This window comes from Sus scrofa, chromosome 7 (assembly GCF_054392235.1).
Source record: "Sus scrofa isolate SSC_HxYL_T2T_F1_AM1 chromosome 7, Sscrofa_HxYL_maternal_Yorkshire_Landrace_v2.0, whole genome shotgun sequence".
NCBI lineage: Eukaryota > Metazoa > Chordata > Mammalia > Artiodactyla > Suidae > Sus > Sus scrofa.
Window position 1 is genome coordinate 102,062,919 of NC_139389.1, and position 17,083 is coordinate 102,080,001.

Below are 17,083 nucleotides of genomic sequence, written 5' to 3' on the forward strand. Positions count from 1 at the left end.
TGATCTCTGTGTATGGGGTCTGTTCTCTCTAGTTTGTCCTCGCTTTGTTGTCTGTCTTCATTATTACAGAAGAGGGTCTGTATTTTGACAGGACAGATTTAGTTGCATCTGATGGGATTTTTAAAATTCTCTCTGAAATTGCACAAAATTTCAAAGAACTTAGGTGGTTACTGTTTAAGGAGCATTTAATCTAATTACTATTCTTCAAGTGTGTAGAAAGTTTACTGTTTTTGCATTATATGTATTTGTAAAGTGCTTTTAAAGATGTTTCGTATAGAAACAAAGGTTTTTAAACATACAACAAAATACTTTTTGAAATTAAGAATTTTTATGTAAAACTAAAAGAATGAGAATCCCTGAGGTGATGTTGCCAATAATTGTTTTTTATTATGACAGCGCACTTAAAATCAAAGAAAAGCTCTTTGTCAGAATTCCATTCAGAATTTTTCACTAAATTCATCATAATCAATATTCTAAGACTAATGCTATATGTATTTGTTGCTTTCTCTGTGACTTTAAAACTTATCAGACAGAGGCAGCATACATAGCCTCTACATTCATAGGGATTACAGTTTTGGTTTCTTTTGCTGAACTTTCCCCAGGGTACTGGCTAGCATACTACTGTGATGTTAGAGTTAAAATAAAATACTCCGAGAAAATATTTAAAGCATTAGATCCTTAGTTAAAATGGCAGAAATAAGATACAACAGTATTCTAAAAGTAGTATTTGGAGGGTGTATTATAACTGTGAAGATGAAATTATCTTTTTTTTATTCCCTTGGTATGGCAGAAAAAGCACTGCCTTAGAAGTTGAAGGAAAATATTCTTTACCCAGGTGCCATTTTTGTGTATGACTTCATTTTCTCCATCTGTAGAAATTTGATCTGAAGTTATATATGTCTCAGGGTTTGTTTTTTGTTTTTTCTTTTTTTCTTTTTTTAGGGCTGCACCTGTGGCATATGGAAGTTCCCAGGCTAGGGATCTAACCAGAGCTGCAGCTGCCAGCCTGTGCCACAGCCACGGCAATGCCAGATCCTTAGTCCAGTGAGTAAGGCCAGGGATCAAAGCCACAGCCTCATGGATACTAGTCAGGTTCTTAATCTGCTGAGCCACAATGGGAACTTGTGGTATTTTTTTTTTTAATTGGGAAAGGTTTCTCAGAGTTTCATGAGGATTAAATAAAATAATGTATATTCCTATAATGAAGATTTTGTTCCATATTTTTCTATTTAATAATGGTAGTGACCAATATGTAATTCAAACCAAATGCATATTTGTAATTTTTCAATAATGGTGATTTTTGTAATAAAAGCTGAGCTTAAGTGCAGATGATCTCAGTTTAGTCTGGAAACATGGATTAATGCAGTAAGTCTAGAGATAACTCCTAAAAAAAGATAATTTTAGTGTAAACAGTTTTTATTAATTAAACAACAATGTGAATAGGACTTCATAGAGGTTAGTGAAGTTGTAAAGGATGATAATTAATGAGTATAAATTGGTCCTGATGCTGACCTACAAAATTAGAATTTAAGCCTAGTTAAATTTGTTATTTCTGGCATTTATTATAGTTCTTAAGTTCTCCCAAAAACCTTTACTTATGTATGTAGGTACTAAGTCATCAACCTCTTTGGGACTTCATTGTATTGTATGTCTGCTTTCAGCCTTCTTATTCTTGTAGCTTTTATCTTGGTTCCTAAACTCCTAAAAGAAAGGCATTTCCAGTTGGACCCTGAGATTTTTTTTTTCCTGTATTTTAAACTGTCCCGGATGCTCTTTATGTCTTTAGAGCTCCTCAGTAGGTACATAATATGAACAAATTGACCAGATTTTATCTTTCTCTGGAACCTGTATTACTTACCTGAGTTCCTATCAACATGAGAAGCTGACTTTAAAGCTATCATCTCTCTTGGACTAATCTCAAAATTTCCTATTTCCTGTCTGTGTAACATCTCAGCTCTTACCTTATCTCCTGAAATAAGATACTCGATCTCCAGTTTTATCTCATTAAGCCATTTCTAGTTTAGATTACCCTACCTTACTTCCCCTATTTCTTTGCTGGCTTATGACTACAGTATTTATTTGCTGCTTAAAATATTCTAAAAATGAAAATTATATGCCGTGTTTACCTCAGAAGTGAGAGAGGGCAACAAAAGGAAGCAATTACAAAGGAAGAAGTAGAATAACTATAAAAGCAGACATAGGCGTTCCCATTGTGGCTCAGTGGGTTAAGAAGCCGGCTAGTCATTGTGAGGATGCAGGGTGGATCCCTGGCCTCACTCAATGGGTTAAGGCTCTGGTGTTGCTGCAAGCTGCACTGTAGTGCACAGATTCGGTTTGATCTTTTGTTGCTGTGGCTTAGGCTTGCAGCTGCAGCTCTGATTTGACCCCTAGCCTGGGAGTTTCCATATACCACAGGTGCAGCCATGAAATAGAAAAAATTAATGAATAATTAAAAGCAGACACAAAAATTCAGTATAGCAGCCAAGATTATTTAATACAGAAGAAGATAGGTGTAAATACCTTAGTTTCCAGGTATATCATATCTTAAAATATTAAAATAACTGGTATTATTGGTAAAGCCTGTTGGAGTTCCCATCATGGCTCAACAGTACGAACCCAACTAGTATCCATGAGGATGTGGGTTTGATCCCTGGCCTTGCTCAGTGGGTTAAGGATCCAGCATTGCTGTGAGTTGTGGTGCAGGTCACAGATGTGGCTCAGATCCCATGTTACTGTAGCTGTGGTGTAGGCTGGGAGCTGTAGCCCTGATTCAGCCCTTAGCCTGGGAACTTCCGTAGGCCATGAGTGCGGCCATAAAAAGCAAAAAAATAAAGCCTGTAAATCATTGATTCTTTACCAGAACGGTGCAAAATCATATATATATATATATTTAAAGACTATTTGGTGATGTGGGAAAACAAAATGTCATTTAATGAAAAAGAAATGTAGTAAGATTTTCTTTTGGAGTTGTTTCTTTGTATGGGACTGTTGATGGTTTTAAATTATTTATATGTTCTGTTCCTCATTTTTCTAGTGATATGTGTGTCATATTGAAAACACTTTTGAAAAAATGTTATTTTATTCTGTTGTATAATTTTTAGAAAGTCTTAAAAATCAGTAAAATTACAACGATTTGATACTCAAAAATATATGCAAGTTTTGGTTTTTTTCAAAGCTTAAATTATTTTTGGTTCAAGAAATTTTCTCTTAAAACATGGAATTAAGAAAGAAAATTAATTTTTGGATACCTTTTCCTTCTCCTGCTAGAAGTGGAAGACTTGTTTTCTTCACTTAAACACATCCAACATACTTTGGTAGATTCTCAGAGCCAGGAGGATATTTCACTGCTTTTACAACTTGTACAAAATAAAGATTTCCAGAATGCGTTTAAGATACACAACGCTGTCACAGTACACATGAACAAGGCCAGTCCTCCATTTCCTCTTATCTCCAATGCGCAAGATCTTGCACAAGAGGTATGTATTCTGAACACCTCCTTGACGTATGCAAGGTAATTGTTAGTGATAGTAAGGCAGTATTCTTGGAAAATACAGTGTGACTGTAAGACTTGTTAGAATTAATTACTGTTGATCACATGTTAATAATTTATCTTGTTACGAAAAATTTGCTCACATATATTTTATCCTGAAAAGATACTTAGTTCAGAGTCATGGCTGTTTCATGAAAAGAGCATTAGGTTTATATACACAACTACAGATTTGCATTGTAAGAGAAATATTTGTCTAAATTAATAAAGGGGAAATTTTTTAATACTTTTAATATAGTTTTATTTTTAGCATTATATGTTATAAACTGAGGTAAATAAAGACATTAAATTATATTCAGTAATCAGGTATCTTAAATATGTTAACTTACAAGATTTGTTTTTTATAGATACTTTGGAGTTCTTTCTCTAAGAAACTATATATAAAATCCAAAGTAATTAAATTTTAATGTACAGTGAGAGTTGCTCATGTTAACATGCTGATACTTAGCTCTAGTTTCGACTGCTTGTGGATGTTCAGTGTTTAATGTGTCCTGCAAACATCTTTTAAATTGAAAGTTTTAAAAGGATGTATGTAAGTAAGTCATCCTCAGTTTGGGGGGGATGAACATTCAGTCATTGTTACAGGATTTTAAGCTATTTTGTTATTATAAAAACTAATAATTCTGGCAGCCCACCAGGTAAATCTGTTTTATTGAACCTGGGCACAAAACAGAAAATGGGTTGAGGGAAGGATAGGACTTCCAGAGCTACAGATGTAAAATAGGTTAGAAGGCACTTTTCAGATTAGCACCGAATGTACTTTTTTCACTTGGATATCTACAGTAGATAAGATCCTATGTGTAAGAGTGACTGAGAGAAGTCGTGTTGCTCAGGATAGGAGAGTGTGACCTAGGAGAGGAAATTTTCCATCTACTCGTTTAAAAGACCTAGATGAGACCTATCCTTTGTGCTTACTTTTTGTTATTAAAATTAAATATGCAAACAATTTTTATTAAGAAATTATCCCTGTAGTGTTACTTACATTTTAGTGGGTTTCCTAAAGATTCCCTGTAGAGATTGAAATAACTGACAGTACTTTGATCTCATTCAGAGAAACTTTTATTGTGCAGGGTTGAGAGGAATACATAATAGATAACTGTATAATCTTTCTCTTCCCTTTTGGGAGGAGGGTTTGTCTAGCTAGCCAGCACTAGGCCTTTGTTTTATTGAGTACAGTAGGTAGAAAAGAGAATGATGTAAGAAATAAAGATTTAAATTGCTCCATTGGAAGAAAGTGACAGAACAGATACGGTGGAAAGAAAGGAAGAGACAACATATCTTTAAAGGGTTTTAGGAATTGAGAGGCAAAGAAGTAGAAGTGGCTTAAAGAGTAATGCTTTGAAAGAGAGTTAAAAGATTAATTCTGAATATTAGTCTTAGAACTGTTAGCATATGCACCTGGTTCACAATTATAAAAATACAATATCAAGGAGATTTTTTAAGTTTGCTTTCACTTCCTTTAGTTATACTTGAGTATTGTATTGCTTTGGTGGTGGTGGGATATTTAGGTGATTCATAACATTGACCTGAGACTGGTCTTAAAATGAGTGCAAAGTGACAGACCTAGTCAAGGCAGCAATGTTGGGTTGTTCTGCAGTGTGAATGACTTCTCCTGGAGTTGTGCATGCACAACCGTGTGGCGGCCCTGACTTATAGTGTATAACATGTGAGAAGAGGATATTTTTAGACCTAATCAAAGAAGAGTGTTAAATCTGATAACAAAATTCCTAAAGGTTAAATGAACTCATTGCCTTTATTTTACAACTGGGAAAAGCTTAGCAATCACTTAATTCAACCATTCTGTTGTATATTTCTGAATACTGAGGCCATGTGAGGGATAAGACTAACTAGGCCAGTCATGTGCTTACTGCCTGATGTTTTGCTTTTTAGCATTCATAATTCCAGCTCTTTTCTTTCTTTTTTTCTTTCTCTTCTTTTTTTTTTTTTTTTTTTTTTTTTGTCGTCTTTTTAGGGCCATTCACAGCATTTGGAGGTTCCCAGGCTAGGGGTCCATCCAGAGCTGTAGCCACCGGCCTACTCCAGAGTCATAGCAACACAGGATCCGAGCCACATCTGCGACCTACATCATAGCTCACAGCAACGCCGGATCCTTAACCCACTGAGCAAGGCCAGGAATCGAACCTGCATCCTCATGGATGCTAGTCGGGCTCATTAACCACTGAGCCACGATGGGAACTCTTCCAGGTATTTTCATACACAGTATTTAAAGGAAGAAATTATCTTATGCTTCAGTTATATCTTTTTAAATGGAAATTTAATCCAAGTTAAAAAATTCAAGAAATTTGGTGAAAGAATGTCTTAAAACATTAGGAAGTGTTCTTTGTTCTTATAACCTAAAGTGTCAGTTAAATATTTAATATAAAATAGAAAAATAGATAATACAGGAGTTCCTCTGTGACTGAGCAGGTTAAGGATCTGACTTTGTCACTGCTGCAGCTTGAGTACTACTGTGGCACAGGTTTGACCCCAGGGCCTTCCACATGCTGCAGGCACGGCCAAAAAAAAAAAAAAAAAATACAGCTTTTGAAAACTTCAAATATTGAGATCTAGATTGTATCTTTGACAATCTAGGATATTTATTAATAAATGCAAAGCAAGTTTTTTGGTTATTAAAGTGCTTTTATCAAGAGAAGATTGAGAGGGAGTTCCCGTTGTGGCACATCGGAAACAAATCCAACTGGGAACTGTGAGTTTGGGGGTTCAATGCCTGGCCTTGTTCAGTGGGTTAAGGATCCGGTGTTGCTGTGAGCTCTGATGTAGGTCACAGACGCAGCTCAGATCCCAAGTTGCTGTGGCGTAGGTCGGCAGCTATAGCTCCGATTAGACCCCTAGCCTGTACTCCATATGCCACGGGTGCAGCCCTAAAAAGCAAAAAAAAAAAAAAAAGAGAGAAGGTTGAGAACTCAGATTTTTTTGTTTAATAAATTTTTGCACATCCAGTAAAAATACAAGGCAATAGACTAGAAAATTGCATTTGATTATTTGATTTTGAGATATTGCCATATATGTGTATAAATAAAACTTGGATCAAAAATACTCACAAATTAGTAAGAAAAGACTCCTCAGTTTTTTAAAAATGGGCAAAGCACTTGGAGACTTCACAAAAAGAGGAGACCCAAATGGCCAATAAGTGTGAAAAAGTGTTCAGCATCATTAGCTAACAGAAAAATGCAAATTAGAAAATGAAATACCATTGCAGAGACACCAGAATGACTAAAAAATTGTTTAAAGACAAGCAATATCAAATGTTGATGAACTTATAGAGCAATTGACATATTACTGGTAGAGTATAAATTGGTACTGGTGGAATGTAAATTGGTACTACTGCTTTGGAAAATGTTTGGCAGTGTCTACTAAAGCTAAAGTACCTATATCTATGAGCCAGCATTTCTGTGTCTGGGTATGTACCTGTGAGAAATGAAAACATATCCACCCAAAGGCTTAAGCATAAACGTTTATAGGATCTGGATAGTCATTAGAAACTGGAAACAACACAGATGCGCATCAACCAGTGAAAACTGAGTTGTCTCCTACCACTGTAGAAGAACAGTGAGTAAACAATTAGAATGTAATGAGAAGTACTGTGATGGCAGTATGAGAAAGGTACTAAGAGCATGATGAGATGTGCCTAATTCAGTGGGGGTAGGGGGAAGGCAGGGGGCAGAGGAGGAAATTTGAGCGCAAGGAAGAAACAGAATATTTAATATGTTAAGTCTTGAAGGATGATTGGTAATTTACCTGGAAGACCAAGAAAGAGGAAAAAGCCTTTCTGCTGGCAAAGGATACAAAGACAGTAGTGACTCAGAAAGCTTAGTATATTTCTTGACTAACGAGTAAGGGATAGAAAATGATTTTCAAGATCTTAAGGCCAGATAAGCCTTATTAATAAGCTAAATTTTCTTATGATGGGTCCACATTGGTAAACATTTTAAAATAATTAACTTACGTGAACAGATAAAAGAAAACCATATGATCAACTTGATGCAGAGAAGACAGCTGAAAAAAATTTAATTCTTTTCCCTTGATATGAAAATTCTTAGAAAACCAGGTACATTTTAAAACTTGTTAAAGAATAATATCAGAAGACAATAGAGGGAGTTCCCGTCATGGTGCAGTGGTTAACAAATCCGACTAGGAACCATGAGGTTGCGGGTTCGATCCCTGCCCTTGCTCAGTGGGTTAACGATCCGGCGATCCGGCGTTGCCGTGAGCTGTGGTGTAGGTTGCAGACGCAGCTCAGATCCTGCGTTGCTGTGGCTCTGGCGTAGGCCGGTGGCTACAGCTCCGATTCAACCCCTAGCCTGGGAACCTCCATATGCCGCGGGAGCAGCCCAAGAAATAGCAACAACAACAACAACAAAAAAGACAAAAGACAAAAAAAAAAAAAAAAGAAGACAATAGGGAGCATCTTACCTAATGATAAGACATCAACACATTGTTTTTAAGCCTAGCATAAGATAATCTGTAGACTCTCACCATTTTTTTCTGGAGGTACTAGCTAGTGCAATAAAACAAGAAAAAGTAATCAACTATAAAGTTGTAGGGGAGCAAAGAAAATGCAGATAGGCTAAATTAGTTACCTTGAAAAATAAAAACCTTGATTCACTTTGGTATTCAACATGATGCCTATTAAAGTATAGATATAATTTGTATACATGGAAACATATCCTGTTCAAATATGCATACAAGAGATGTCAGAAGAAATAAATTATTAACAAGGCTATCTCTGGGTAGTGGATAGATAGGTAATTTTCTTTTTCTTTTTTTTTTTTTTTTTTTTTTTTTTTTTTTTTTTTGGTCTTTTTCTAGGGCCGCACCCATGGCACGTGGAGGTTCCCAGGCTAGGGGTTGAATTGGAGCTGTAGCCTCCAGCCTATGCCAGAGCCACAGCAACTCGGGATCCAAGCTGTGTCTGCAACCTACACCACAGCTCACGGCAACGCCGGATCGTTAACCCACTGAGCAAAGCCAGGGATCGAACTTGCAATCTCATGGTTCCTAGTTGGATTTGTTAACCACTGAGCCACGATGGGAACTCCAAATAGATAGTTTTCTTGTTTAAATGTTAATATTTTTCTCAAATTTAATATACAGAAGTCACTAAAAGAAAAGTTTAAAGCAGGAAGTTTATAAGTGATTGCAGAGCTACTGAAGGATTTTAATAAGAATTTGATATAAACAGCCCTCAAATTTAAAATATTATTTTGATAACATTGTGGGAGATGAATGAGGTAAAAAATGGAATCTAGCTTAGAGTATGGAGACTTATAATTGTACAAATATAAGATTTTGAAAAACAATTGAACATGACGTGAAGAAATATTAAATAGAAAATTAATTAGGACAGGTTATCCTTATTTAGAGAATAAAGGTAAAGGAGTCATCAAGAATGACTTCCTGCCTGCCCTTCCTTGTGCTGAATTCATCAAACATTGAATGCTGTTTGCCAGGCATTCTGCCAAAGCCCAGTACAATAAGGTACAGTTCCATTTTCATTGAGCTGTTTCTAGTGCTCAGTAGAGTCACATCAGCACCTTTAAATCAAATGTATTCAGACCTAATGAGTATGTGTTATCTAAGTGAATTGAATAAGACAATTTAGGTAGATGGGGCAGCTAACATAATCATAGTCATCTTGTGGAGACAGCATGGTGTATGTGGGGAACAACAGGCAGTTTATGGCTAGGCCACCAAAGGTTAAGGCATGAGGAATACCAGGAGACAGGGCTGGAAAAGAGGCAGGAATCAGATGATGCTAAGGATAGTACTTTAAAGGCGCTTGGACTTGATCTGGTAAGTGGCAGCAAATGGACACTAGAGTGATTATATTTCTGTTTTAAAGCTGGAAAGGATATTTAATGACAAAAATAAAATATTTTAATTAGTATGAAAAGTTGTAAAATACTGTTATAAAACAGTAGCATGATTTCATTCTGGTAAGTAAGAAGTAAAGGATATACACAGAGAATTTCTCATACTTGTGAAGTTATGGGTATATTTGGTAACCAACTTTATTGACATAATTTACATACATAAAAATGGGTATGCTTTATTATATAGTTCAGTATATTTTGGCACATATATATATATATACCTGTGTGATCTACCACAATCAAGTTAATTTCCTTTGTAGACAACAACCACTTCCTATTCCCCAGGCCCTAGGCATTTACTGATTGGTTTTCTGTTTTTATAGATTTGCCTTTTTTGGACATTTCATATAAATGGAGTAAGATAATATGTAGTCTTTTATGTCTGACTTATTTTCTTCAGGATAATGTTTTTCAAATTCATCCATGTGTTGCATACATCACTGGTTTGAACTTCTTGTTTTTGTCTTTTTAGGGCTGCTCCCACAGCATATGGAGGTTCCCAGACTAGGGGTTGAATCGGAGCTGTAGCTGATGGCCAGATCCAAGCTGTGTCTGTGACCTACACCACACAGCTCACCGCAACAATGGATCCTTAACCCACCAAGCAAGGCCAGGGATCGAACCTGTGTCTTCATGAATACCAGTCACATTTGTTTCTGTTGAGCCATACGGGAACTTCTGTTTCCACTTTATTGTTCTGGCAGATACGTAATGCTATCTTGTTTTAGTTTGCATTTCTGTATGTTGGAACATTTTTCATAAGTTGTTTCCCTGTCTTTTGTATAATATTTTATCAAATCTTTTTCCCATTTTAAAAATCATACTGTTTTATTGAGTTGTAAGAATTCTTAATGTCTTCTGATTACAAATCCTTCTCAGGTGTATATCTCTCCATGAATATTTTGTTAAAAACAAGTATAAGAATACAGGAGGATACATACCAAATGTTTATCCCTAGGTTTGGGAATTATAGTGGCTTATCTATTATCTGTTTTTTCGCATTTGACATATACCACTTTGACCCCTAGCCTGGGAACTTCCATATGCCATGAGTGTGGCCCTAAAAAGAAAAAAAAAATTAGCTTAAATGCTCTGGAGGAAAGTAGAGAAAGTATTTTAGTCAGAGAAGAGTACAAGATCAGGAGAGACTTTTTTTTTTTTTTTTAAGATAAGAGATGAGAGCATTTTTATAGCCCAGTCGAGAGGAGCCAGTATGATGAAAGAATAATTTTTAATTCCTTAGGCCTTTGTAGCTGATGTATGTTGACACTAAAATGGGCAACAACTGGATTAATAGGGGAAGGAAGTAAACATTTAGCAGGAGTTGAAATTTTTTTTTATATCTCAGAGAGGTTTAAAAACTGATTTAAAGTAAAGGTCGGAAAAAAATGTCTATACAAAATTATTTGAGTTGATTTGGTACATTTGTTTACCCTTGGTACATTTTTAATCCAAAATTTTCCTTTTCCCTTTCTCTAGCTTTCAAAAGATGTAGGATCAGGTACTATAAATTTCATTTTAAAGTAACCTAGATTTGTATATTGTAAAAAGAAAAACACCCTATTTTTAAAATCAGCATTTAATTACTCGTCGTTTTAGATTACTGCACTTGTCTATTAGTAAGACTTTAATTGAATTCTTAAAGAAAATATCAATTGGTATGTTCTCCTGTGTATCCATATAGAGCTCTACATTTAAAAACATGTTTTTCTAGGTTCCAAAACCAGAGAACAGGGTAATTTTGATGCTGTCATTGCTATGATCTACTTGTGGTCAAGTCAGTTAATCCTAAAATTATCATCTCATATTTCGATAGGGGAATTTAAAATCTATTTAAAATAGGCATAAGAAGTATTATAGAATTACTGGATTCCTATTTTAATCATGAGTTACTTTCTTTAAAAATTTATACTATATTAATTTACTATGTTTTCATTAATGGTGTTAATTTTGGTTTTGTTAATTTGCATTGTTGCAAAGTGCTCTTTTTGGTACTTAAGTTAGGAAATAGGAAAAGGAAGAAAATCAGAGGTATTGATAATGAGAACATACTACATAGTATAATCTTTGGGAAAAATAGTCCATAGAGCAAATTTGTACCTTTAAATATTTATGGTAGAAGAAAAGATTGAAAATATTCATTTGGACATACACTTCAAGTGATTAGAGATTAAAAAAGGGAAACTAAAAAAGAAAAAGGGAGTTAAATTGTTTTAATGGAACAAACAATAGACTTAACATTAGAAGCTCTTTTGCCAGTTTTTTGAAAAGTATAAGAAAGTGGAGAAACCTTTGACAAGTTAGTTGAAGGAAAAAATCCTGATAACATTAGGAAAGGAAGAAGCATGAATGCAAATACAGAGTAAAAAAATTATAATTACAGCTTTATGTTACTAAATATGAAAGTGCTGTCAAGTAGTGGGTGGTTTTTATAAGAATATAAATTCCAAACGTGACTTGAGATAGCCAAAAAGTAGTAACTATAGATAAAATTGAAAGTTGGAAATCTACCCCTAAAAAAAATCTCCCAGACCCAGATGATTTTGCAAGCCCGTCAAAACATTAAGGAACATATAATTCTTACGTTAAAAACTGGAGTTCCCGTCGTGGCTCAGTGGTTAATGAATCCGACTAGGAACCATGAAGTTGAGGGTTTGATCCCTGGCCTCACTCAGTGGGTTAAGGATCTGGTGCTGCCATGAGCTGTGGTGAAGGTCACAGACTTGGCTTGGATCCCACGTTGCTGTGGCTCTGGCGTAGGCTGGCAGCTTACAGCTCTGATTAGACCCCTGGCCTGGGAACCTCCATATGCCGCAGGTGTGGCCCTAGAAAAGACAAAAACAAAAACAAAACTGTTTTAACACATAAATGTAGACTATTTCTCAACTCATTGTACTAGAATAGTAAAACCTAGATATTAAAGAGACAGTAGTTATGTAAACCAGTGTATATGACTCTACTTAACCAAGTAGAGTCCAGTCCAATTTATGAACATTAACATAGAAATCTTAAAATATGAATAACTCACATCTAGAAATATGTTAAAGTAATAGTTTACTGTGTTATATAGTGTGCTAAGCAGTTTATGTGGATTATGTCAGTCTTAAGAACCTTCTGTGGCAGGTGAGAAAGAACCATTCTATAGGTGAAGAAGCATGGGCTTAAAAAAAATTCATTATAATCAAGTGGAGTTTATCCTAGGAATGCAAGAATTGCTTGACTTCAGGAAATGTTTTAATTTGATGCACTATAGTATGGTGGCTGTTCATTACTCTGATATAAATTTATCTTGTTGGTCTGTAACTCTTTAAAATGTTACCTCTGATTTAAAATATAGTTACATAAATATGATTTAAAAACTATAAAATAGCAACATAACCATTAGAACAGTCTTTCCCTTATGTAATCATTGTTAGTCTGTTTTGTAGTATGTTTGCAGAAATCATCAAGAAGGAAATACCTCATTCATAGGAATAAATAAAGAATGCTATTGTCAACCATGGTAACAAGATTGAAAACTGTGAGAAAGAAATACATTTTTTAGGAGTTCCCATTGTGGCGTAGCAGAAACGAATCTGACTAGGAACCATGAGGTTTCGGGTTCAATCCCTAGCCTCGCTCCATGGTTTAAGAATGCAGCGTTGCTGTGAGCTGTGGTGTAGGTTGCAGATGCGGCTCAGATCTGGTGTGGCTGTGGTGTAGGCCAGCAGCTGTACCTTCAATTAGATCCCTTGCCTGGGAACCTCCATATGCCTCAAGTGTGGCCCTAAAAAGCCAAAAAAAAAAAAAACCCAACCTTTTTTTAAAAAATTATAATTCTCTTTAGTGTTTTTCTTTCTTACAAGTAGTTTTTAGGATTTTAAATTGTACCTTAAAAAAAAAACAAACAAAAAAAACCTATGTAGATGCTGGTGATAATTTCTCTTAACCTAGGAAGAATCATCTTTGTTCCTTAGGTACAAACTGTTTTGAAGCCAGTCCACCAGAAGGAAGGACAAGAATTAACTGCTTTGCTGAATGCACCGCATATTCAGGTAGACAATGGACAAAGAATTATATATGTAGTTTTTCCAGCATTTTAAACTCAGTTCAAATCAAAGTCTCTTGGGCTGAAAGAGACCTCAGATATTAAGTAGCCTGTTGTGTCTTCAACTCCCATCACATAATAATTATTGTTGGATTATGTTTTTTTCAAATTTAAAATTAACCACATAATTTTTGAAACAACTTTTTATTCTTTACAAATTCCTCCCTTTTTTGGTTATATTGTCCATAAATTTTATCTCTGATGTTGGACCCCAAGGTGATTTTGTTTTTATGAAGTTTAATAATCATTTTAGATTTTCGTAACTTATCTCAAAGTATTCCCTATTGTACTTAACACATCTTTAGTTATTATTAGCCATAAAAGATACAGGGTTGTACTTGACTTGGAAAGTTTGGGAACAGATCTGAATATATAATTAGCACTTCTTTTAAAGGTTTGATGAGCAGGATACTATTACATGATTAGTTTGAAATTTTTGTACAGAAATCATGCTGTTACTTTAAATGCTGTGGGTTTCTTTGAAACAGGCACTTTTACTGGCCCATGATAAGGTTGCTGAGCAGGAAATGCAGCTAGAGCCCATTGCAGATGAGAGAGTTTATGAAAGCATTGGCCAGTATGGAGGAGAAACTGTAAAAATAGTTCGTATAGAAAAGGCTCGAGATATTCCGTTGGTAAGTGTTCCACATCTCTGATATGAGATCCTTTCCACGGGTCTACACAAGGATCTTGGTGTATGTCAGATATTGAAGACCCTTGACATTTCTGGTAGTTTTTTCCTTTTGAGGCTAATTTGTTGGAATTCTTTTGTGTTCTTGCTCAAACTCCTTATTCAGCTGAGAAAAATTTGTTCATCTTTTCTCACCCATAATTTGATGCAAATAATAGCTTGTGCAGTGATTGTTGAACAAAGAAAGGGCAGATAATCTGCTTCATTATTCTCTCAGCTTAAAAAACAAAAGACAACAGTTGGAGATTCTGATCTTTTCATTCAGTGCAATTACTTACATACTTCACATAGATTTAGTATGCTTTGTCTAATGTTAATATTTTATATTTTTTGTATATAAAACTTTTTTTCTCTTAGTCTACTATCATTGCCTTTTCTTTTATTTTCAGAAAAATATTCTTGAATCCTAAGGTCTCAAATTGTCTTGTGGTACATGAAATAGGGACTGTATTCTATTAAAGGGCAGTTTATGTAACTAGGTTTTTTTCCCCACGAGAAGAAAGAAATTGGGAAAATTATGACAAAATTTTAAAATAAAATTTAGGAAAAAAGTGTTAGAAACTACTTTCAAGCTTTATTCTGTATTTCATATTTCCATTTTTTGAGGGTGTAAATTTCAATTTTACTTCCAACTTGTGTAATAAATGTTAATGTTTAATACTTTTTTTTTTTTTTTTTTTTGTCTTTTTGCTATTTCTTGGGCCGCTCCCGCGGCATATGGAGGTTCCCAGGCTAGGGGTCCAATCGGAGCTGTAGCCACTGGCCTACACCAGAGCCACAGCAACGCAGGATCCGAGCCGCGTCTGCGACCTACCCCACAGCTCACGGCAACGCCGGATCGTTAACCCACTGAGCAAGGGCAGGGACCAAACCCGCAACCTCATGGTTCCTAGTCGGATTCGTTAATCACTGCGCCACGACGGGAACTCCTAATAATACATTTTAATGTGAATTGGAGACAGCTATAATATTTAACATTTTGATAATTAACCAGTATTCATCGCTTCATCATATATTGAATTTAAAAAGACTTACAAGTCATGTTAACTAATTATATAACCATTGGAATAGCATCCAGCATATAGAGAACAAATTTGATTATAGGCTTTCACATTGTTTTTGAGCAAGTGCATTTTTATACTGTTGTATGCTTGAAAAGCCTGATTTTAGAATTTTAATGAGTAGAACACTTCTGAAGCAGAAAATGTGGGGGAAACAATCAGCTTTCAATTGCTGTAACTACTTTAGCTGTGTAAATAAATTTTTTCTTGCTTGGCATATGCACACTGAGGTATATGGAATGATTGGCTAACAGAGACCTGCTGTGTAGCACAGAAAACTCTACGTAGTATTCTGTGATAAACTATGTGGGAGAAGAACCTGAAAGAGAATAGAGGTGTTTACATGTATAACTGAATCTACTTTGTTGTACAGCAGAAATTATCACAACATTGTAAATCAACTATACTTCAATAAAACTTTTAACAGTAAAAAATAATTTTTTTTCTCATGATAACTGAAGGCTAGTATTGTTGAATTGAAAAAAATAAGAATTTTAAAATGAGGAAATGTTTAACCAAAACATCGCATTTTTATTTTAAAATTGGATATTGAATTTTTTAGGGTGCTACAGTTCGTAATGAAATGGATTCTGTCATCATTAGTCGGATAGTTAAAGGAGGTGCTGCAGAGAAAAGTGGCCTGTTGCATGAAGGAGATGAAGTTCTAGAGATTAATGGCATTGAAATTCGGGGGAAAGACGTCAATGAGGTTTTTGACTTACTGGTAAGCTGACGTGGGTAGAAGAATAATTGGTAGGTTCTCAAAAGCTGTTTTCTTTGTTATTAGACTTCAGAATAAAATATTTTCAGAGCACTTAAAAATAACTGTTAATATCTCTATATGGGAGTCTCCTGGTGGCTCAGCATGTTAAGGATCTGGTATTATCACTGCTGTGGCTCGGGTCACTGTGGTGGCTCAGGTGGCATGGGTTTGATCCCTGGCCTGGGAACTTCCATGTGCCATAGGCACAGCCAAAAAAAAAAAAAAATCTCTATATAATTTCTAGGATAATTTTCACATAATGTAATCAATTCCACAGTATTTCTTAGAGTTCTATTCTTGTGTGGATGCTACTGATTTTTTTTTATTACTACTGATTATATTTATTTGCTTCTGAAATCACTAATATAAACTCATTAATTCATTCAAAATATATTAAGTGCCTACTATGTGCTAGTTGCTAGGGAAACAGTAACAAAACAGAGTGCATGCTCTTATGATTTTTATGTTCATTTTTAAAATTATCTAAAATAGGTTGTTATTTCCTTAAAAATTAGTATATACTATATACTAACAATTAATATAGACCTAGTGGTATAGATCTGCATTGTTCAATATGATAGCCACTTGCTGCATGTGCTAGTTATTTCAATTTAGATTAAGTGAAATTTAAAATTTAGTTCCTCATTTATACTAGCTGCATTTCAGATGCTTAAGAACAGTACGTTACTGATGACTGCCCTATTGAGATGTAGATATAGGATTATGGCATTCTGCAATTCCAGTCCACTGACCAGAATTCTCTCATTTTAGAAAATTCTGTTAGACAATGATGGTATAATCAGGAGGCCATTTATTGTTAACTTCTTAGGGGAATTGATGGACACTTCATATATACTTGCAAACCAGATTTATTTATTTATTTATTTATTTATTTATTTATTTGTCTTTTTGTCTTTTCTAGGGCCACACCCATGGCATATGGAGGTTCCCAGGCTAAGGGTCTAATCAGAGCTGTAGCCACCAGCCTATGCTAGAGCCACAGCAATGCGGGATCCAGGCTGCGTCTGCGACCTACACCA

The 17,083-nt window shown here is 35.1% G+C and overlaps 1 protein-coding gene across 3 annotated transcripts in view; it reads left to right on the forward strand.

Annotated features, from left to right (window-relative positions):
• Positions 1–17,083, forward strand: part of PALS1 (protein associated with LIN7 1, MAGUK p55 family member) — a 100,478-nt gene that overhangs the window by 43,327 nt on the left and 40,068 nt on the right. For all 3 annotated transcript variants that reach the window (XM_003356738.6, XM_005656336.4, XM_013989105.3), the window contains 4 exons: positions 3,268–3,476; positions 13,398–13,475; positions 14,017–14,163; positions 15,843–16,004. In XM_003356738.6, the coding sequence (XP_003356786.2) occupies positions 3,268–3,476; positions 13,398–13,475; positions 14,017–14,163; positions 15,843–16,004 (596 nt within the window). The remainder of the gene's footprint in view (positions 1–3,267; positions 3,477–13,397; positions 13,476–14,016; positions 14,164–15,842; positions 16,005–17,083) is intronic.